This window comes from Rousettus aegyptiacus, unplaced genomic scaffold (genome assembly GCF_014176215.1).
Source record: "Rousettus aegyptiacus isolate mRouAeg1 unplaced genomic scaffold, mRouAeg1.p scaffold_m13_p_3, whole genome shotgun sequence".
Taxonomy (NCBI): domain Eukaryota; kingdom Metazoa; phylum Chordata; class Mammalia; order Chiroptera; family Pteropodidae; genus Rousettus; species Rousettus aegyptiacus.
In genome coordinates this window covers 147,220,415-147,244,349 of record NW_023416306.1, presented here as the reverse complement: position 1 = coordinate 147,244,349, position 23,935 = coordinate 147,220,415, and the positions used below count along the sequence as shown (strand labels likewise).

The following is a 23,935-nucleotide window of genomic DNA, read 5'->3' as shown; positions in this document are numbered from 1 at the left end:
GGCAAGCAGCAGATTTTCCTGTATTCAATGGAGCTTGGGGAACATCATTATTGTGCTGAACTTCTGCAGAAGATTTAATTTCTGTCAGTGAGACAAAATTTCCTATTATGTATCTCCATGGGTATCTTTCTTCTTTGTCTCAAATTCCTCCTGGCCTGTCATTATGACTTGGATTTTGAACCTATCAGTTGCATAAGACTGCAAAGCACAAGCTGTAATTTCTTCAAATTTGGATCCAGGCTCCTTGAAAAGACCTTCATACTTAGTAAGCACAAAGGGGCAGGATTTACTTTCCTTCTTTTTCTCCTTTGTGTCACATTCCCTTATCTCTCTACCCCTTTGAATCAGGATTCTTGCTCAAATATGAAACTTCAGGGATTCCTATTTGATATACTTCAGTAATTATAAGGAAGACTTTTCATCTCTTTGATGCGCAGTGTACATTGAGGTATATTCGTTAAGATGTTATTTGGTTGTAGGCAACAGTCTACCCATTTCTATCTTTAATTAGCTTTTTTTAAAAAAGTAATTTATTGGCTCATGTAACTGAAATGTCAAGAGGTAAGTATAGTTCAACAGGGGCTTGAATGAGTGGTCTGAACCATGTGAACAGGACCCAACACCTCTCTTTTCCATTTCTCAGGATTGCTCCATTACTGTTCATTCTATTATCGACGGGCATTCTTTTCATGGTTCTAAGATAGCAATTCTTGAGGTTATATATTTCCTCATTAATATCCAATAAGAGACAGAGAGGCTGTGCTCCCTATTAGTTTAAATAAAACCTAAGTGATGAGACCTCCTTGCTCCGATAGGCCTGAATTATATATTCCTTGAACTAAAAACTGTGGCTATGTGAAATGGATATACCGATTATATTGAGCCAAGCTATCCTGGTGGTTTAGTCGATTTCCCTCTATCCCCTAATTATTATGACTGGTAAATGCAGTACAATGCTAGAAAGAGAAAATGGGAAACGGCTGCTGCCTAGGCAACTAACAGATATCCATTGTAAGAGATAATCTTCAAGCCTCTTTATTTCCTAAAAAACCAAGTTGATCAGTTTGGCAAAAACTAGTAATCAGATCACTAGTAACTAACTACTGATGAATAAGGTTTCACTCTCTTGATCATAAGTAGACAATAAGTTAGGAAAGTAAATAAGGAATAAAAAGAATTCCCGGGTTAGATTGTGAACTTATGGGCTGGAACAATATATTTATTTTTGCATTCTGAACTCCAAGCATAGTGTTTGGTACTTGGACAGAATTTTGTAAATATTAAACTTTAAATTAACAAAATTATAATTTCCCTCCCATATGTATTATTTGGTACAAATGAGTAACCTCTTGTGACATATAGGGTAATTATTATTATTTCCATCTAATAGATGAGAAACTGAACCTTAAATCTTGAGTAATTTGCCCCAAATGTTAAGTGGCAAAGTCAGGGCTTAAAGGTAGTTCTTCCGATTTTTAAGTTGCATAATTTTACATTATTCCACATTGCTTCACATGCCTCAAAATGCAAGGGAAATTGTGATTTTTTTTTCTTTACCAGGTAATTAGACTTTCCTTTCAAAATTAATTTAAAAATTTTACACTTATCTTAAACCAGCCAAATAGTTCATAGAGATATTGCAAATGATTGTTCTCACTTAGAGATCTAAAACACTGACAACAAACCAGGGAATTCAGAACCAATGATGCTCATTAATGAAGTTAGTGCCAAATAAGCATTCACGGAGTGGTCTTCTTTAGGAGCACTAAGAACATTAAAGGCCTTTCTTTTCATTATTTTCTCTTACCTATTTTTTCTTTTTCATTCTTTTCTATGGATGCTAGGTCTGAGAACTAAAACATTATACTCTTTGATGTATAGCTCTGATTATCACTTGTCAAAGGAAGCACAAAAATGTAAGTCTACTTATAAAACCAAATCATCTGTCAAAAAGAGCATAATCACTACTTACAAAGAATTATTAAATATCGATTAATAAATGAGAATTTTCTGGGTAATGCCATATGAGTGTAGTCAGAACATGTAAATAGCCGTTCTCAAATAGTTCCTCCAGAGAATGAAACCCTAATAATATAAGGAATCCATTGTATGTAATTAATTTCCTTCCCATTCAACTAGAATGGTGCTAGTTATATGCAATTTTTGGGAGAACTAAAACATAGTCACTAAAATAATTTTTGGTGTAATAACATGAAACTCAGAATATGAAAATTTAATAGCTTGGTTATGAATATAAAATTTCCAAATACTTTAGTTTGAAAACAAGGATGATTATTATAGTTGTTAAGACTGCTTTATAAGATAAGAATACAAAAGACAGTCCTGCTTCAAATCTTATACATTTTGGAATGTTTATAATTTAAAATAAAGCTACATTTGGAGAATTCACATAGTAATTGTCAACTAAAATTCATTAATAATTTTACCAATCAATATTTAAATTTTCTACTTGGCCTTTCATTAACCCAAATTTATTTCCAACCAGGCATGGTTTATTAAATACAAGAGTTAAAGTCTTCGTTTGACAGCCTATCTCCCAAGAATCTATTGATACTAGTACCTCACCCACCCATATACCCCCTCCACCAAATTCTGGGTGCTTGTTCTTCCTAAGTATTTAAAGCCAAATTTTACATTTTTACTTCTTTTGTCCTCTTATTTTATATCTATTTTAGAGATTGAAATTGATTTTTTTTTTTTTTTTTTGGCAGCCATGGTCTAAATTATCACTGCTTAGTCAGTTATACTTATCAGTTTAATCTTTTTCAGCCTGGCACTTTTTATAAACTATTGTTCAGTCAGTAACTAAAAGAAGTGACATGTATCATTAAAAGTTTCTATATGAAGATTAGTAATCTCAGAATTTGTATTAAGACTTAATTCTCTAAATTGTTATGAGAACATAGTGAAGGAGAAGAAAATAAGATGTAAAATCATGAGCAAAAAAAAACAAGGTTAATATAAGTGAAATACTAACTTGACAAATCTGTTTGGATATTAAGACTTCAAGTGAGCCTCTTACAGGAATTATTTTAATTAAGCCACTTTATTTAAAGGTATGTGATGAAACTGTTAAAGAAAAAAATAACTCCTGAGCAATGAATTTTTTGGAAGTTATTTGATGAAAGCTCGTTGCCACATACTACAGAATTTTAATGATACTACTTCAGGTACAGGAGAATCTCTATTAAATTAAATTCCTTGAAGGAATATATTCAGTGGCATTTTCACAAAAAAGCACTGCCGAAGATCCTTCAGAATAAAATACATCTTTCATAATATATTATAGCCTATCTCCAAGGATAGGAAGTACGTTGTATGCTTGCAGAATCATTAATGCAAAAGCCTCTTTGTCTTACCCGTTCATCTGCACTGCCTGTTGCATGATGGGAATAACTGATGAGACCAGGGATGGGCTGCTCACCGTGTGCCATGATAACAGCAGGACTGGTGTAGAATGGATGCTTCTAATGCACAACACATAACAACTATGAATATAGTGACAGGAAAACATGAAGCTATACAAGCAAAATGACTAGAAAGGAAAAAGGGCGAAAACAAATGGAACAATGAAATGTCAAATCAGGTTAGATTTCAAATGCTAGAAATTTTTTTCTTAACATTGAAATTGATGATACTTTTTACTCTTTTAATTAAGAGTAAAAGAGAAAGAACATATAATGATCTTTAAATGTACCTATTTCACCAGTCAGTTCCATAAAAACAAAACAAAACAAATCTCACACACAACTTAAATACTTACTAGTCTTAAGTAAGAATTTAATGGATCGTTAAACAGATCTGGAGACAGAATCATCTGGTTTTCAGTGAAAGAGTTACTTACTTGTTGTTTGAACAGACACTTCGAAAGTCTCTATGATTTTTTCTAATCTATATGTTGTCAAAAAACCTCATGCTATGCTCACAACTTATTTCATATAGCAATGAGATTTTTAATCTTTATGCTCTAAGTCAATGAACAATCATTATTCCTAGAAGTGATACATTATTTTCTGAAGACTTTAAAGCATACTGGGTGAATTATACTAGGTATAGATAATAATGTAAATTATATTCTGTGAATTTAAGATGATTAAATTTACTCAAGTATCTTGTGGTACTCCATTTACTCCCAGGATTTCCCAAAAAGAATTTTTAATACTTTGGCACTATCCTAACAATGTTACTTTATTAAATTAAAAATGCAAATATATTATATCTACTTTCTCTCTATACCACCAGGGTAATTCGCATCAAGTTATACTGAAGTAAGTTCCTAGTTAATTGCTGAAAAGCCTTTTATTAAAAAAATCTTTATTAATCTTTTCAAATAATTTATTGGATTATCTAAGGTCTCTTACCTTCAGTTTGCTAGTCCCTTAAGAATTTGTGAATATTTGACATTTTGAATATATGAACATTGTATATTTTGTATGACGACAAAAATGACATCTCCAAGGAGTTCTTAAATGTCACATTGTTTATCATTGTAGCTATTACCTCAATAGGTAACAGCAGTATCTTTAATGCCTCAGAACTCAGAATAAAGTCCAGTTCCTTCAAGGACTCTACAGCTACGGAGTGTCATGAGAATCCCAGTTTTATTAAGGATGCCTAGTTTTATTAAGGATGCCCTAAAGAGGTATTAAACTTATGGAATGATGAGGTGGAAAGAGGGATAAAATCAGTACATTTACCTGTGGGTCCTTTAGCTGTTTGGGCATCTCTTAGCAGGCTTACCTTGGCAGCAATGGCTGCTGCAGTTATATGTGATGAAGAACTGTCTTCTGTTGAAGCAACCCCACTGTCTTTCTTCTCTTCTTCCTCTTCCTCACATTGAACCCCTTTGTCTTCCGTCTGTTTATGTGGGCTAGTTGTGGGAGGAGGGGAAAGGGGAGGTGGCGGGGAAGGTAAATCTTCAAGTTCATCATGCACTTCCTTTACTTTTACAATGGCATCACGTAAAAGGTCAATGGCATGAGGTAGAGCTGGCAGTATGAACTGAAAGCATTCCTGTATGCAAGAGGAAAAAAAAAAATAAAGATGAAGCACTTTTATAGGCATATAAAATAGAAGCAATCAAGTTTATTTGTGACTTTAGATCTGTATTTCTTTCCATCAGTCTTAAGAATAAATCATATTTAAAGCGTCATCTTTGTAATATGAAATATGAAGCATGGCATATAGTATAGTATTCTTCACAAAATGAAGAACTACAGTACTATATGCAGACACAGTATATTTTTTTAAAAATAAAGTTTCTATACAAATTTGGGGTTTAAAGATACACTATGGGCAAGGAAGGAAACAGTTTTCAACTTTCTAGTTAGAGCAGAGCACTAGAACAAACCAATTGAGGAATGAACTATTTTATTCAGAGAGCTAAAGTTCTGAGCACCATCATAAAGTAGACTTAGGAAATGTTGTACAATATGTAAAAATAGATATAAGTTTGTCCTGATCAGGTGCCCACTATTACCAATAATGTATCACAAGGAGAATAGGTAAGAACTTTAACATTGAAACATAGGGCCAGTTATGTTTGGAGAATGTGTTTGGGCAGAGGTCTCCTTCTTTTACATTTAAAGTAACTTACCTTAAAATGTAAGGTGGATTTAAAATTAAAATTAATGAAGGGTTACTGGAATAGCTGAAAGGGTACTGAATCTTTTGACCTTTCTTTGTTTGTCTCAATGGCTTTACTGATGAAGATTGTAAAGAATTTAACTTTGACCAAAGAGGTCTGGCCTTTACTTTCAGTTTTTGGGAGGTGATTTCTAGTTCCTTGGAATGTCATGCCTTATAAGAGCATCTTTGTTTGCCTGGGGGCTTTGGCCACTGGACAGTCTAAAAATGTGGTTTATTATGAGGGCCTGGGGAAACATGTTATCAGTTTTGCTTCTGGAAGAAACTAGAGACAGTCTCCATTCTAAAAAGGGCTAGTCTTCTGAAGGTCAACCATGGAAGCAATATGTGATTGAGTCTCAATAAAAACTCTGTACATCAAAGGCAAAGGTGAGGGTACCTAGTCAGTAACACTCTCTGTGCATTGTGTCATATTATGGCCGAGAGGAAGTAATGCTATCCATGACTCCATGGGGGAGGATGACCAGAAGTTCCTCATTTAGTACCTCTCTTAGACTCTGCCGAATCTGCTGCTTCCCTTGGCTGATTTCAATCTGTATTCTTTCCCTATAATATACCCTAATCATGAGTATAACAGCTTTCAGTGAGTTCTTGGAGTCCTCCTAGTGAATTATCAAAACTGGTGGTGGTTTTAGAAATCCCCTCAATTGCAACTGATGTCAGAAGTGAGGGTGGCATTGCGGAGTACTCCAACTTTGTATTTAGCTAACTTTTGTAGTTAGCCAAAACTCCCTACAGTGGAGTTAGAAGTGGGATTAGCTGGAAAGACCCTGATACATGAAACATGTGATCTGGGAGAAGGATGGAAGAGAGGGTGAAGAATAATGAAGCTTTAGAACCTTAATAAACACAGGGTTACCCACAACATGGAAATGTAGCTGTGCTAAAATTAGTTATTGAAGTTAAAATTTGGCAATGAAATTTCAAAATGAAAGATCCAATTCCTAAGGAGTTATGTCACTGGATGGATAAAAAAATGCAAAATAACGAGAAACAAGGTAAATATACAACTCTTTGGATATTGTTATCTGTGCTAGCTAAACTGAATGTAAAGGAGAATGCTGGGGTGGGTCCTGAGGCTGAGCCAAGCTTGGATTTTGGCCTGGTCTGAATATATAATTTCTAGCCTCAGAGCTGGTTCCAAAGGAAAAAAGTTATGTTGAAGTAATAAATAGTAAATAAAGTTAGACCATTCAAAAGAAAATGGTGAAAGAGAAAGTAGAGACTCAAAGGTCTTGTACTAGCAGGGTAAAAATATTTAAATGATTATTAAGAAATGAATAAATAGAGTATTGATGGGGGCAAAACAAAGGTCTTAATGTAGCACTGTTGTAGATGGAGTACATAGATGGAAGTACTTGCTAGTCTCCTGATAGGAGTGTCTTTGCCTGCTGGCTTTGGCCAATGGGCAATCTACCAATGGTTTATTATGAGGGCTTTGGGTCCTAAATGAATCTCCTTTGAAGGGTCCTAAACAAATTTCTCCTTGCCTTAGTTTGAAAAAATTTAAAAAGCTAGAAGGCAATGATGACTATTAAGAAATCTTACCTTGCATCATCTTAAGTGATGGTCCCATAAGCTAATCAAGATAAGACCTGATAAAAGTGTCTGGATCCCTTGGCCCAACTCAGGCCTGGAAATTCAAGGCCATTTGCACATAAATAGGTAAAATGGTCAGAGGATGGAGAAGAGATTTTGGGGGGACTTCTTGACATGGGAGTCCCATGTACTCTGATTCTAAAACCTGTTGAAGTCCTAACGGTGGGGTACTATTAGATGGGGAGGATATAGAAATGTACTAGTTGATGGGATTAATGTGAAAGTTCAGATGAAAATTAGAATGTTTGTGCAGTAAACTATATGTGAAGTGGTGAGTCTCCTTTACCTGAATGTATTATGGGGACAGATTTTGTATTTGACTGCAGAATTCTTCCCTTACCTAGTATTATAAAACAGAAGGCATAAAAAGCCACTCTTCCACTGATATAGATTGAATATGCTAAGTGGGGATCAATGATTGCCTCAGCTCACACAGGTCATTAATTTGCTATACAATAACCCTGTGTGGAGTGCAGACTGGAGCTTATGGTAAAAACCGCTGAGTGCCACCCAGCAACACCTGCTGGGATTTTTGACCAGCAAATTTCTATTTGAGAGAGAATTACTAGCTTGTTATTAGACTTTGAGATTGCCCTTACGACTGAAGGACATAAAATAATCTTGAAACCTGAAATATCCATAACGTCTTAAGTAATATTTGGAAAATGCTCTATTAGGGAAGGCAACGCCCAGGACAGTTCCATAATAAAATGGAAATGATGGATATAGGATCATGCTACCAGGAGAATGCAAGGAGGTACTCACGAGCAGGTAGCCTCTTTTCACCTAGGGCCGACTTCGGAACCACCTGAGGAGCTGCTGGATCCTATGGCCACTTTGGCCACTTGGGCAGTGCCCTATAAACAGCTTTCTATTGATCAACAAAGAGCTGCTTGGTTTATGGATGGCAATTCCAAGGTGAAGGGATAGCATCCTGTTTGGAAGGCCGCCACTCTGATTGAAGAAGGTAAAAACAAATCAGCTCGATAGGCTGAACTGCATGATGTTTGGCCCTATGTTTGTTTCTTTTTCTGATTCATGGGATGTGGCCATATGGTCAGGCAGCAGGACAATGGAAAATTGGTCTGCTAAAGGATTCCTGTATGGGGCATGGCCCTATAGAAATCATTCTGGGAATGCAAGGATATAGTGAAGTAGGATATATTAATGCCCATCAGAAGAACCCCTTTACAGAACTGGAAACTGGAACTGGTGAGCAGATACTTTGATGCTTGCTTGATGTGATCACCTGGGGCCATAAGATGCGTGGACATTAGGGGGCTGCAGAGATGTGCTGAATGTAGATATATTCCTCTTGCAATGAGACACGAAATGCCAACAAGAACTGTTCTGTCTGCTAACAAGAGAGACAGAGACAGCGGAGGGCCAAGTACCAGATTCCACAGGGGAAAGGTCCTGCACATCGCTGGCAAGTTGGACTGATGCCAGCTGTCCTGGAGGCTACAAATGGGTCCTTAGAGGATTAAACACTTATTCTGGACTGGGCTTTGTTTACCCAGTGGTAGATATACATGCTCAGTGTACTGTAAAAGGACCAGAACAAGAGATATTGTATCATGACCATGGAGTCACATTTCTTTATACTAAAGAACAAACTTTCATCTACAGAGCAATGATTTGTTAGAAAATTAGAATGACGAATTGAAACCTTTGTTGTTCAAAGGGGAAAAGGTAAAGGCATGAAGGCTTGGTCTACACCTTCATTGGTGTGTGATCATACTCAACATGAGGGAGGCCAAAGTATGGTCCATGTAAGATATATTTCTCTGCTTTTCTGGAAGAGAGGGTTAGGGGAGGCTGCTGTTATGATTGTACTTTTTCCTTTAGGACTACATACTTTCTCTTTTTTTCCCCACATCACTTCAATTTTTTTTCTCTATCAGATGTAGTGGTCCTAGGGCCAGGACTGTAACTGGGGGTGCCCACTACCTTATAAAATTGAAATGAGCTGAGCGGGAGGCACTTGTTAGCCTAATATTACTGATGGCAAATTGGACCATTGGACAAATTGACTGTCTCATTCAAAGATTTTCAAAGGAAAAGTATGGGTATAAATGAAGAAGAGGAACGGCAGCTAAAGGTAAAGGAATGAATAAATGGTTATGCAATGAGGGAAATCCAGTATTATACTGGTGTATAAAAAGAGGTTTAGAACAAGAGATGATATTGTTTCTTAGCTCAGTTTTAACAGATGCTGGAAAGGGTAAGCCATATGTTGCTGAGACTACTCCTGCTTTTGGAACCTGACAAGTGCTAAACCTAGGTAGCATCACTCTGGGAGATATGATGACAGAATAGGCTGTTAATGTATGTGTGGGAATCCAGTAATCTTCTGACTATTATTTTTCAGATTATATCTACTATTATACTTTGATATAATACTGGCATTTCAGTATAACTATAACACTGACATTGATGGTCGTATGTATTGGGAAACTGAGTTAAAGCCTCTTCATAATGTAGTACCAATGGAAAGTGACTGGCCTGAGCAAGAGAGTAAACTTCTATAGGAAATAGGTCTAGGCTAATGTATCATAGAGTAAAAATAGTAGTAGATCAAAATAATAAAATCAGCAAATTAGTACAAAAATGTGAAAATATATATGTAATGGTTATCGAGGATGGAATAGGTGTTTCTCCAAATCTATCCTAATCCCACACTGGCTTCTCCAAATCTTAGGCCTATTCACACTTGTACTGCTGTTATGTCTGTAATATAAATGCTATAGCAAATCCAGATATCCAACCAGACAAACGCAATCATCTTGGCTGAAGTCCAGGGGTTATGTTAGCTTGTGTAATAAAAAATTAAACTTATTTAAAGAGGGTCTGGCCTTTACCTTCAGTTACTGGGAAGTGATAGATATGCCTTTACACTAGGGACTTTGGCCGCCAGACAGTCTAACAGTGTAATTTATTATGGGGGCTTTGGGCAATGTGATATCAGTTTGCCTCTGGAAAGTATTTGATACTAAAGGAATCAGCCCAACCTCTGGGATGGACTAGAAACTAAAAGTCAGCCATATGAACAGTATGTGATGAACCCCAGTAAAAACTCCAAAGCACCAAAGGATTGGAGCTTTCCTGGTTGGCAATACTCCCTATATTGTTAAATACTGATGCATTCATGACTCTAAGGGGAGAGGAAAATGGAAGCTACCTGTTTGGTAACTCTCCTCTACTTTATCTAATGCACTTCTTCTCTTTGTTGACTGTAGTCTGTATTCTTTCCCAGTAATAAGCCATAATAGTGGATATACCATCTTTCAGGGAGTTCTATTAGTCTTTCTAGTGAATTACTGAACCCGAGAGTGATTTTGAAAATGCAGTGAATTGCAACTGGTGTCAAAAGTAAGGGCAGTCTTGTGGACTGTTTTTTGTTTCTTATCTAACTACTTGTTTTAAAAGTGGCCTGCTCAACTTTTTGCTGGTTAACTGTCCCAGTTGACCAAAACTTTGTACACTAAAGCATATAAATCTCAAGGTCGCTTACCTGAGATCCTTTCTTGCTACCTGGCAGGTTAATTATGAGTGTTTTCCCTCTGATTCCACATACAGGCCTGAAAAGAAAGAGAAACTGAATGAATAATAAGTTGCAACGAAAGGTCAGTTTAAGTAAACTCAGTAACACTGTACTTTACATTTGAACAACTGTTTTAGAAATAAAATTTTGTGGCTAGTGATTCACTAGTTGCTATAAAAATGAAGCAACTTGGCTGGAAGTTTTTATAATACTGGTTAAGTGTGAAAGGTAGGAAAAATGCATGAACATACAATCAGAATAAATTAGCCACTTTAAATAAATAATGGCCAAATTATTTCCTTTTTCTAATTTCACATTCTTCATATCTCATATAGTTGTAAGATTTCAATGATAGTGTATTAAAAAATGCCGAGCATAGTGATACTTATGTTTAAAAGTCTAACACATAAGGTACAAAAGAGTTGAGTGAGATATTGAGCTCTTCTCAAGAAATTAATGTTTTAAAGTAAAATAAGGTGTCTCACAAATGAAGGCAGTGGGGAGTTTGAAGAGCTCAGCTGTTAATGAAGCCATTGATAAACAAGTCAATATAAAGTAAAAGGTCTTTGAGAGATCACTGTAAATTTCCAGGCCACTTTTAAAACAAGTAGTTAGATAAGAAACGAGAACAGTACAAAACACTGGAAGACAGATAAGAATTAAAGGCCTGGATTTCATGAGAGTTAGCATTGTGCTCTGCCAATAACTGGCTGTGTTACTTTCACCTGGCAATCTCTTGATTTCATCATTTGAAAACAAAGGGATTGATTAGATTAGTCTATATTTAAAATTGTGCAGCTAAGATGGAAAGTCATGTAAGAATGTTTTTCCAAAACTTCTTTCTATTATTGAGTTTATCCTTTAACTACTCTCACTTTCTGAAATAACCTAAAATTGTCTTTTTGATTTTTTTCTTTTCCTATTCACAAAGAGAAGCGTTAAAAGTTACTTAAAACTTTCCATATTCTTTTCATTTCAATTGAGATATGACTGACAATAATGTTGTATTAAGTTTTAGGTGTACAACATAATAATTTGATATCTAGACATGTATTGTAACATGATTACCACAATAAGTTAGGTTAACATCCATCACTACACAGTTACACTTTTTTTTTCTTGTGATAAAAACTCTTAAAATCTATTCTCTGAGAATTTTTGGCCAAAAAAATTAGATCATACTTAAAAAAAAAAAATCTCCATCAGATAGTTGGTCTCTCTCAATGTTTAAAAATTAACTTTGAGATGTAGTTTTTCATCTATAGAATGTCCAGTCATTGTAAGAAGAAAACACTTTACCTTCCTATAACTCTTTTTGGTTAATAAAGTATTTTTACCAACATTATCTCATTTAATAATTTTCAAAAATATAAACACCTAAGTTTTAGCATAATCCAGTATTTATTAAACAACTAAAGATGTGCACTAAGTATTATGGGATAAATGCAACCAAATTTCTTAAGGAGTTTATAAATGTAATACAGAACATTTAAGCATATAAGCAAACAACTACAAGATAGTATGTAATGACATAAATTAGCATAAAGTACCATAAATTCAAAATATAAGCAGTAAACTTCTACGTGAGGGTATGAGGTAAATCATTACGAAAGAGGCAGCACTTGAGTGATTTTATAAAGGAAAATATTTCAATAGTTAGGAAAGGGTGAAGGGAAGGGCAAGAAAAGAGGACAGAGTTCAGGTGGCGGGCGGGGGGCGGGTGGTGGTGGAGAAACAAGGTAAATGCACAGAAACAAAAAGCACCGAGTACATTTTGGGTATATTAAGTCTTTCATTTAGTGAGAGCACATTGTATTCAGAAGAGTAATGTGAGATAAGAAGAGCCAGTGGAAAGATATTGCAGTCTGAGAGATTAATAGAATCCAAATCTGTACCAGGAACACATGTAACATTTAGTAATTTGTGAGAAATATAAAACCTCCCACAATGCCCCTCTCTTCTCTTCAGCATTACTGATCTACTAAATCAGAAACTATGGGGGCCAGATCCAGCACTAAGTATCTTACCACACTCTCCGGTTGATTCTAGTTCATGGTAAAGCTTGAAAACTATTATGATACACTGTACTTAAATTTTGATACTATTATTTCCTATCAGTAAAATCTTGGTTTACTTAGTTACTGAACCTCTTTGATACTTAGTTTGCAAAACCTAAATTGTAAGAATTAATATAATCCTTGAAAAATACTATATAGTTAGTTCAGTGCTTAGTACATAATAGATATTCAATAAATACCTGGCCCTTCTTCCCTTAAAAAGTACAAGGAGATTAGACACTGGAAATCATGGAGTCATTATAAAGAGCTAGCATTTATTAAGATGTTGGGGACCACTGATAGATTCTGTTCAATATTATTAAGTATTATTTCAGGAATAATAGTTTCAAATAAACTGAAAGGTGAAATAAGCTATAAAGAAAAGAAAGTCTGATAATAGAAAACACTAGATAGAAGTTGAACTTCAGGTTCATGTTCTTCGATGTATGTTTCAATATGTCACACAGTGTTTTGTTTTTTCTAGTGATATCCTACTTCCTTTTCTACTCTTTTTTCTCTTTTCTGTTTTTGGGGAGAGGAGGCAGGAAAGTAACTTTTTATTTTGCTATTAATAATATGGCAATGAGACTGAGATGATCTGTAAATAATATTTAACATCTAACTAACGCTTGTTATGGCTCATATATTTTAGTGATATTTTTATATTACACTTATAACTATCCCATGAGGTAAATACTACATATTACCTTCTAGATTTTCATATGTAAATATAAATTACTATTACCTTTGACAAATATTACCTATCTTTTAGTTCTAATTTTGATATTTCTACATCTGATATAGAAGATCAAATTATTATTTTTGTTAGCACTATAGTTAGAATAGTAACATATTATTCAATAAAAGGTTAAGATAAATTTACTTGAATTTATACTTCTAAAATAAACCTCCAAAATTAAGAAGGAAATAGAAATAAGGATTTTAATTTCCTTGGAAAGAAGGTTCTAATTTTTTCTTCTTCGAACATATCAAATTAGAAGAGGCATAAACAGCCTAATACATTCAATATTCAACAGTAATATACAAGTGTTTTTTCTTAATAAAGAATATATTTAAAAATTAGGTCAACTCAGCTAGTGTACAACCTGGATAATGGATTAAATTGACATTAATTTCACTATAGAGAGCTATTAGGGGCAAAAAAAACAAACAAACAAACAAATAAACAAACAATCAAAAACCATGCACAAAGAAACCTGAACCTACTTGCCAATTGCCAATTAATTGTGAGATAATTTATTTTTGTTATTTAAAAACAGCTTCCAAAATAAAGTATGGTGAATTCATTCATCATTCAGCACATATTTATTACTTACTATCAGGAAGGCAGTGTTAGATAGTGGGGTTGAAACAGTAAGTAACCAGTCTTGATCTAGGGAAGTTTATAGATTTATAGAAAAATATCAGTAAATGTTAAGATAGTTAAATAAGTGCTACAGGTACATTAAAAGCTGTAACAATGATAGAGAGGGCATTTTAGTCTTAGGTGAGGAATGATAAAGATGATTAGGGAAGGCTTCCAAAAGGAAGAAAAAATCTAAGCTGCTATCTGAAGAAAAGGTATTATAGAAGTAGAGTGGAAGGACATTCCAGGAAGAGGAAATGGTATGTACAAAGAAATCAGAAAATGGTGAATCTGATGTGTGTAGGAACAAAAATGAGGACAGCTGGATAGAATGGAGTGAATGTTTCCATCCTCCCAAAATTCATATGCTGAAATCCTAACCCCCAATGTGATGGTATTAGGAGGTGGGGCCTTTCAGAGATAATTGGGTTATGAGGGTAGAACCCTCATGAATGGGATTAGTGCCCTTACAAAAGGGACTCCCCATCCATCACCATGTGAAGATACAAAAAGAAGCCAGTAGTCTACAAGTGGGAAGAGAGTTCTAACCAGAACCTGACCATTCTGGCAGCCAACTCTTAGATTTCCAGCCTCCAAAACTATGAGAAATAAAGCTCTGTTGTTTATAAACTACCCAATCTATGGTACTGGGCATTAAAACAGCCCAAATTAAGACAGTGGGAGATGCTGCTAAAAAGATAGAGAGTAGTGACAACTTATACAGGTCCTGGATAGTGATCTTAAGGAATTCAGTTTTTTTCTATAGAAAAATGAGATTCCACTGAAGTTTTGAGCAGAGGGATAACACACTGATATTTGCATTTTCAAAAGATTTCTCTGCGCTGCAATGTGGAAAATTGATTGAGATGTTCAAGACAGAAGGCAAAGAAACCAGCTAAGGGAACGCTGGAATAATATGAGAGGTGAATTAGAATGGTTGCAATGGGGATAAAAAAAAGGTGAAAGGGATTAAGAAGTACAAATTGCCAGTTATAAAAATAGTCATGAGGATGTAAAGTACAGCACAGGGAATAAAGTTAATAATACTGTAATAACTATGCATGGTAACAGATGGGTACTAGACTTATTGGAGTGATGACTTCATAAGGTATATATAAATGTCTAATCGCTATGTTGTATGCCTAAAACTAACATAATGTATGTCAACTGTAATTGAAAAACAAATTATAAAATAACAAAAAAGAAAATAGGTTATAGTTCTTTAAGTGTATTCTGACTTACAGATAGTAAACTTTTTATTCTAAAAAAACATGATACTCATCAGCAGTCCACGTTTTCTCTCAACCCCCATACCTAGGCAACCACTAATCTAATTTCTGTCTCTATAGATTTGCATATTGTGGCTATTTCACATGAATAGGATCACAAAATTTGTAGCTTTTTATGACTGGCTTCTTTTATTTAGCATAATATTTTCGAGGTTCATGTGTTGGAGCATGTATTTGTTTACTTAAAGAAAAACTTTGGGAATATGTTTATCTAAATATATTGTTAGTTCAACTTGTTTCTAAAATTTATAAAAATGTAATGATACTTTATATATTTTTATATAACTTGGTTTTCTCACTCGACATTTAGTTTTGAGATTCCTCCATGCTGATGTGCATAGCTATGGTTTATTTTCACTGCTGTACAATATTCTATTGCATAACTATACCACAATTTATTCATTCATTCTTCTGTTGATGGATATTGTTTCCATTTGTTGATATTATAAAAAAAAATGCAGCTACTAACATTCTTTTACATTTCTCTTGGTACATATGTGTAAGGCTTTCTCTAGGGCAATGTTTTTCAACTTGCAGGTCAAAATCAATTAATAGGTCAGTAAACTGACTTAAATAGTAATACGTAGCATACAGAAGAAAACAACAGAAAATATCAGAATGCCTTCCTTGTGGCTAGGATAAATACCATTTCCAAAAACTTTTGTACCTTCAATATACATATATGTACATATGCTTATATACATATATGTGTGTCTATACATACACACATATATAGAGACATACATATACACATGTGTGTGAGTCCTAGATTACAGTGTGAAGTAGATTTCTAACTGTGGCTCATGGCCAAAAAAGTGAAAGCAATGTTCTAGGGTATACTGCTAGATACAGAGCTTATGAGTCATAGGAATAAGCAGATATGAAGCATTACTATATAAACACAAATAATTTTTCATAAGGTCTGTATCAATTTACACTCCCACCAGGAGGATTCCCACCTAATCTGACAAGGCTTGATATTAATAGTTTATTTTTTTTAATTTTATTTTTAAATGCTTTTGGATGAATAGTTGATAGATAAGTGATAAAGCCACTATAGTAAAATGTTAATGGTAGAATTTAGGTAGAATAAATAAGGGTAACATTCTTTCGATTTGGTATATGTTTAAAATTTTATCTGTTTTTCTATTTTTAATCATAAAAAATCATCCTGCTAGTTAAATACTTATGCTTTGAATATGGGAGTTAGTAGATAAAAAGAGACGCTGAATCCATTGCAAGGTTCTTGATTCCCAGTTCAATGCCTTATTTATCACTAAAACATCCTCTATAGTTCACTGTACCTATTAAACATTTGATAAAGATTTGCTTAACGAATATATTTTAAGATGTTTGGAATTTAATTTTGCATTCATTTAATGATACCATCAGCTGTCAATAAGTATTAATAATGATAATAAAGGTATTATTCATTAAAGAGTTAATATAGGCATTAGAAGTATAAAAATAACATAGATTCGTCTCTTTGTTTTTCATAATAAAAGGCTGGAGTAGAATTGCATCAACTTAAATTTTCTGAGAGTTTTTTTCAAAGGATACCATACTGGAATATTCTTTCATTCTAACCATCATTCAACTGATCTCATTCTATAAACAGCTCAGAAAATACTACTTTCCCTAATTAGTGTCCACAGAGTTACTAGAAAAGAATTTCATATTTCACCTGGACCAGTTTGGACAAGAATATCCTACTGATTTTCTCCAAATTTTCTATTCACTATATTTTTCCTTGTTTCTCACTCTTACAAATGTCCTAGAACTCTATTTAAGCAACTTATTGTTCATCCAAGTATCTGGTTTATTATTTTTGTCTGTAATTTATGTGCCTCCATTTGTCTGTGCAGGGTGCCCAAGAATTGTAAACTTCTGGAGGTTAGGTTTGGACCCTTTCGTATAGCACCTAATACAATCTCATGATCATTTATACACTTAAGGAATCCATGTTTGTAAAACAAGGAAAGTTCATAAAATTGCACTCAAGTTACAATCTCTATATCATAAATTATAAACATGAAATAAACCTTGCAGTGGTTCTATTGTTAAAATTATATTTGGGGTTGATAGGACAGCAACTGATGTATATACCTTGATCTTTTATCTAATAAGCTTGATGAACTCTTACATTGGTTCTAAAAGACTACTAATAATTTTTATGTTTTGTTTTGTCCTTTTCAATCCTTCTGCCATTTATTTCTTTTAGTGTGTACAATGTTGGTAGAAGTAGTTATAGTGGGACACTTTGTCTAATTCTTAACTTTAAAGAGAAGACTAATAACATCTAATTATTAACTATATTTGCTTGATAAGGTTAAGGAAGTTCCTGTCAAATCCTAGGTTGCCAAGAACTGTTTATTCATAAATGGGTGCTGAATTTTATTAAATGCTTTTTCTGAATCAACTGAGAAGACCATATGGCTATTCTTCTTTAATCTGTTAATGTGGTGATGGATGTATCCTTGAAATAAACATATCTTGGTCTTGATGTATAGTTTTTTATGCATTACTGGATTTGGTGTGCTAATATTTCATTTTTGAAGTTTTATCATCCAAGTTCACCAAGACATCAGTCTATATTTTTCCATTTTTCTACTATCCTTTTCTCATTTGGTAAGAAGATTATCCTACTCTTATGATATGTACCAAGAAATGTTAACATTTCTATTATTCTTGGGAACATTTTATGTAAGATAGAAATTATTTGTTCCTTGAAAGTTGTATATAGTATGCCTCTAAAATAAACTGAACTTACTGTTTTTTAAAAATAAAATTTATTTTTTAGAAGTTTTAGATTTCTGGAAAAATTGAGAGGATAGTATAGAGTTCACAGATACCCTGCACTGTTTCCTCTATGTTTAACATCTTACATTGGTATGGTACATTCTTTACAATTAATCAACTGATACTGATGCGTTATTATAAACTAAATTTCATACTTTATTTATGTTTTCTAATGTCCTTTTTCGGCTCCAGGATCCTATCTGGATTACTATATTACTATATTTAGTTAACATATATCCTTATGTTCCTCTTGGTGTGGCAATTTCTCAGACTTGCCTTGGTTTTAATGATCTTGACAGTTTTGAGAAGTAATGGTCAAGTACTTTGTAGTGTTCCCATTAATAGAGTCTGTCCTATATTTTTCTCATAAGGTTAAAGTTATGAGATTTTGGGAGGAAGATTTACTATAAAGCTACAATCATTAAGACAGTTTGGTGCTGGTGAAACAACAGAAAAATAAGTAAATGGAATAACATAGAGAGCCTGAAAATAGACCTATATTTGGTCAGCTGATCTTTGACAATGGAGCAAAGACAGTCTTCAACTAATGATACTGGAACAATTGGATATCCACATGCAAAAAAAATGAATCTAGACACAGACTTCATACTCTTCCTAAAATTTAACTCACAATGGATCACAGAGCAAAATGTAAAACACAAAACTATAAAACTCCTAGGAGATAACAGGATAAAATGTAGATGACTTGGGCGCAATAACACCAAGGGTATAATCCATGAATAAAAAATCATTGATAAGACAGACTGTAACTAAGTTAAAAACTTCTGCCCTATAAAAGACAATGTACACAGAGTAAAATCAAGACAGACTGGGAGAAAATATTTGCAAAGGACATATCTGATAAAGGAAAGTTAATCCAATTATACAAAAAATTCTTAAAACTCTACAATAAGAAAACAAAGCCCGACTTCAAATTATTCTATAAAACGATAGGAATCAAAACAGCATGGTATTGGCAGAAACACACACAGAGACCAATGGAACAAAATTGAGAGCCCAGAAATAAACCCAAATATATGTAGGCAAATAATTTTCAACATGAAGACAAAAAACATACAATGAAGAAAAGAGAGTCTCTTCAATAAATGGTGCTGGGAAAATTGGAAAGCCACATGCAAAAGAATAAAACTAGACTGCTATGTGTCACCATACACCAAAATTAACTCAAAATGGATCAAAGACCTAAATATAAAACATGAAACAATAAACTACATAGAAAATTACATAGGTACTAAACTCATAGACCTTGGTTTTAGTAAGGATTACATGGATTTGACCTCAAAGGCAAAGGAAATAAAAGTAAAAATAAATAAATGAGACTATATCAAACTAAAAAGCTTCTGCGCAGCAAAAGAAACCATCAACAAAACAAAGAAGGAACCAACTGAGTTGGGAGAAGATATTTTAAAGAACACCCTTGATAACGGGCTAATATCTAAAACATATAAAGAACCCACACAACTCAATAACAAACAAATCCTATTAAACAATGGGCAGAGGACCTGAACACTTCTCTCAAGAAAACATACAAATGGATAACAGACATATGAAAAGATGCTAAATATCACTAGCTATTAGGGAAATGCAAATTGAAACCACAATGAGATGCCACCTCATAACTGTAAGAATGGCTATTATCAACAAGTAATAACAATTGCCAGAGAGGTTGTGTGGGAAAATGAACCCTCATACACTGCTGATGGGAATGTAATTTGGTACAGCCACTATAAACAGTATGGAGATTCTTCAAAAAATTAAGAATAAAATTACCAATGACCCAGCAATTCCTCTCTTATCTACCCTCAATATTTGAAAACATTTATCCATAAAGATATATGCACACCGATGTTTGCTGCAGTATTATGCACAGTGGCCAAGACATAGAAACACTGGAATAGCCTGTGATAGATGATTGGATAAAGAAGACGTAGTACATATATATAGACTATTACTCAGACATAAGAAGAGATGAAATACTGCCACTGCAAAAACATAGATGGATCTTGACAAAATCATGTTAATTGAGATAAGTCAGACAGAAAGGGTTGAGAACCATGTGATTTCACTCATATGTGGGTAACAAAACTGAAAGCAACAAATGAACAAGACAAACAAATAAACAAAAACTCACAGACACAGACAACAGTTTAGTGGTTACCAAAGGGAAAGGAGGGAGGGGGAAAGGTAGATCAGGGTAAAGGGAGTCAAATATATGGTGATGGGAAGATTTGACTTTGGGTAGTAAACACATAATGCAATATATAGATGATGTATTATTGAATTGTACACTTGAAAACTATATAATTTTATTAACCGATAATATCCCAATGAATTTAATAAAGAATAAAAATAAAAAACTTGATTAAAAAACAGGCTAAAGACCTGAACAGATAACCTCACCAAAGAAGATATACAGATAAAAAATAAGTATAAGAAAAGATGCTCAACATCATATGTCAGCAGGGAAATGCAAATTAAAACAGTAATGAGACACCACCACACACCATTTAGAATGGCCAAAACTTGTAAGAATGACAACACCAAACGATGATCTATCTACACACTATAGAGCAAGAGGAACTCTCAATCACTGTTGGTGGGAATGCAAAATGGTACAGCTACTTTGGAAGACAGTTGGCAGTTTCACAGAAAACTAAACACACACTTACCATATATTCCAGCAATTATGCTCCTTAGTATTTACACAAAGGAGTTGAAAATTTATATTTACATAAAAAGCTGCACATGAATATTTATAGCAGCTTTATTCATAATTGCCAAAACCTGCAAGCAACCAAGATGACCTTCAGTAGGTAAATAAAAAATAAACGGTGGTACATCCAGATAATGGAATATTATTCAGTGCTAAAAAGAAATAAGTTATCAAGCTACGGAGAAACATGGAGGAACCTTAAATGAATATTACTAAGTGGAAGAAGTCAATCTGGAAAGGCTACATATTGTGCAATTCCAATTATATGACATTCTGGAAAAGGCAAAACTATGGATATAGTAAAAAGATTAGGGGTTGACAACGAGGGAGGGATAAACGGACAGAGCACAAAAGATTTTTAGGGTGGTGAAAATACTCTATGATACCATAAAAATGGATACATGTCATTATACATTTGCTGAAACACAAAGAATGTACATCATGAGTAAATTGTAACTGTAAACTATGGATTTTGGGTGATTATGATGTGTCAATGCAGGTTCATCAATTGTAACAAATGTGTAACTCTGGAGAGGAATGCTGATAATAGAGGAGAATATGCATGTGTGAGGCAAGAGATATATGGGAAATCTCTGTTACTTTCTCACTTCTGATGTGAATCTAAAACTGCTCTAAAAAATAAGTCCTAAAAAACCCCATTTACAATGATGCAATATGAATTACTTATGTGTAAATCTAACAAGTATAGAATTTGTATGTTGAAACTACAAAATACTGTTGAAAGAAATCAAAGACAATGCAAATAAATGGAGGGACATACTGTGGTAATGAATTAGAAGATTCATCATAGAAAAGATGTCAATTCTCTCCAAATTGATATACAGGTTTAGTACTATTCTTATAAAAGCCATAGAAAGATTTCTGTAGGTAGAAACGAGCTTATTCTAAAATATATGGAAAGCAAAAGGAACTAGAATAGTTAAAAAATCTGAAAAAGAGAAATAAAGTGGAAGCAATCAGTTTATCCAATTCAAGGCTTATTGTATAGATATAGTAATCAAGAATGTGAGGTACTGCTAGAGGGAAAGACACATAGAATAGAATAAAAGAAGCTAGAAATAGACGTCTGCAAACGGCCCAAATAATTTTCAACAAAGATACAAAAACCACTCAAAAAATGAAAAATAACCTTTTCAACAAATGGTAGACTAAGTGGATGGACATTCATAGGTTAAATAAGAATAACAAGCCTCAACCCAAACATCACACCTTATACAAAAATTAAATTAAAATGGATCATGGACTTAAAAGGTAAAATATAAAACTAGAAACATTTTAGAAAAAAATAGTTGAAAATCTTCAGACCTTAGGCTACGTAAAGAGTTTGTATACCTGACACCAAAAGCACAATTGATAAAGGAAAATATTGATAAATTGGACCTCATCAAAATAAAAAACTTTTGTTTTGTGAAAGACCCTGTGACGAGGAGGAAAAGACATCTATTGACTGGGAGAAAATGATTGCAATCCACATGTCGAACAAAAAACTGATTGCTAAAATATACAAAGAGCTCTCAAAACTCAACAGTAAAAAATACAAACAATCCAATTAAAAAATGAACAAAAGACATAAACAGGTATTTCAATGTAGACATGGCAAATAAGCACATGAAATGATATGCAACATTATTAGCTATTACGGAAATGCAAATTAAACCATATACCTATTAAAATAACTAAAATAAAAAGTGACAATTCCAAATGCTGGCAAGAATGTGGAGAAACTGAATCTCTCATACATTGCTGGTGAGAATGTAAAATGGTACAGTTATTCTAGATAATAATTTGGTAGTTTATTTAAAAAGTAAACCTGCTACTGCCATATGGCCCATTAACTGTACCCTGGGTATTCGTCCCAGAAACAGAAACTTTGGTTACAAAAATCTGTACACAAATGTTTATAGCAGCTTTGTTCATAATAGCCAAAAACTGCGAATGACCCAGATGTCCTTTAATGGGAAAATGGTGGAACAAACTATGATGCATCCATTCCAGGGAATGGTACTCAACAACAAAAAGGAATGAAGTTTTGATTCATGTAACAATTGGGATGAATCTCCAGGGAATTATGCTGAGTAAAAAAAGACAATCCAAAAAGATTACATACTACATACTACCTGATTCTACTTACATAAAATTCTTGAAATGGTAAAATATAAAAGTGGAGAACAAATTAGTGGTTGCCAAAGGCTAGGAAAGGGAGGCTGGGTGGCAGATAAGTAGGTGTTGCAATAAAATGGCAAAAAGAGGTATCCTTGTGGTGATAGAGTTGTCCTGTATCTTGACTATATCCTGAGTAATTTTATGCTGTAGTTTTACAAGATATTACCATTGAGGGAAACTCGATAAAGGTACATAGAATTTTTAGGTACTATTTCTTACACTTGCATGTCAATCTATAATTAGCTTAAAGTTTTATTTATTTAATAACAAATTACTTAAAAATGTACAGTTCTTCAGATGTAAATATAAAATTTTCTTATGTAAATATCAATGGAAGGTATACTAAGAGGCACATGTTTATAAAATTTGAATATAAGAAACCAAATGGTGCTCTGAGAAAATATTAAGTGGGGAGAAGTTTTGAGGGTATGCCTACACTTTAATTGCTTTATTAAAAAAATCATCTTTGTTTTTTACTTGTTTTTTTGTTACTATTTATTTTTCTCTTTCCATTCTTGCCTTAATTTGCATGTTTTCCTCATTTCATTTCTTCCTTCTGCATTTAGAAGTTATACATGCTGTTCATTCTTTTACTGATTACTGTAACAGTTTTAGTATGCATATTTAACTTTAAAAAATTAATCTTAAAAAACTTTTTAAAAATTAAGTTTATTGGGGTAACACTGGTTAATACAA

At 33.6% G+C, this 23,935-nt stretch overlaps 1 protein-coding gene across 29 annotated transcripts in view; it reads right to left on the bottom strand.

Annotated features, from left to right (window-relative positions):
* The window catches only part of GPHN (gephyrin), a 399,765-nt gene that overhangs the window by 192,427 nt on the left and 183,403 nt on the right, over positions 1-23,935 (bottom strand). For 19 of the 29 annotated variants that reach the window (XM_016131237.2, XM_016131231.2, XM_016131221.2 and 16 more), the window contains 3 exons: positions 10,781-10,847; positions 4,762-5,034; positions 3,381-3,488 (listed from right to left, as the gene is read on the bottom strand). In XM_016131237.2, coding sequence (XP_015986723.1) covers positions 3,381-3,488; positions 4,762-5,034; positions 10,781-10,847 — 448 coding nt within the window. The remainder of the gene's footprint in view (positions 1-3,380; positions 3,489-4,761; positions 5,035-10,780; positions 10,848-23,935) is intronic. The other 10 variants (XM_016131243.2, XM_036238699.1, XM_016131241.2 and 7 more) reach the window with 1 other exon arrangement.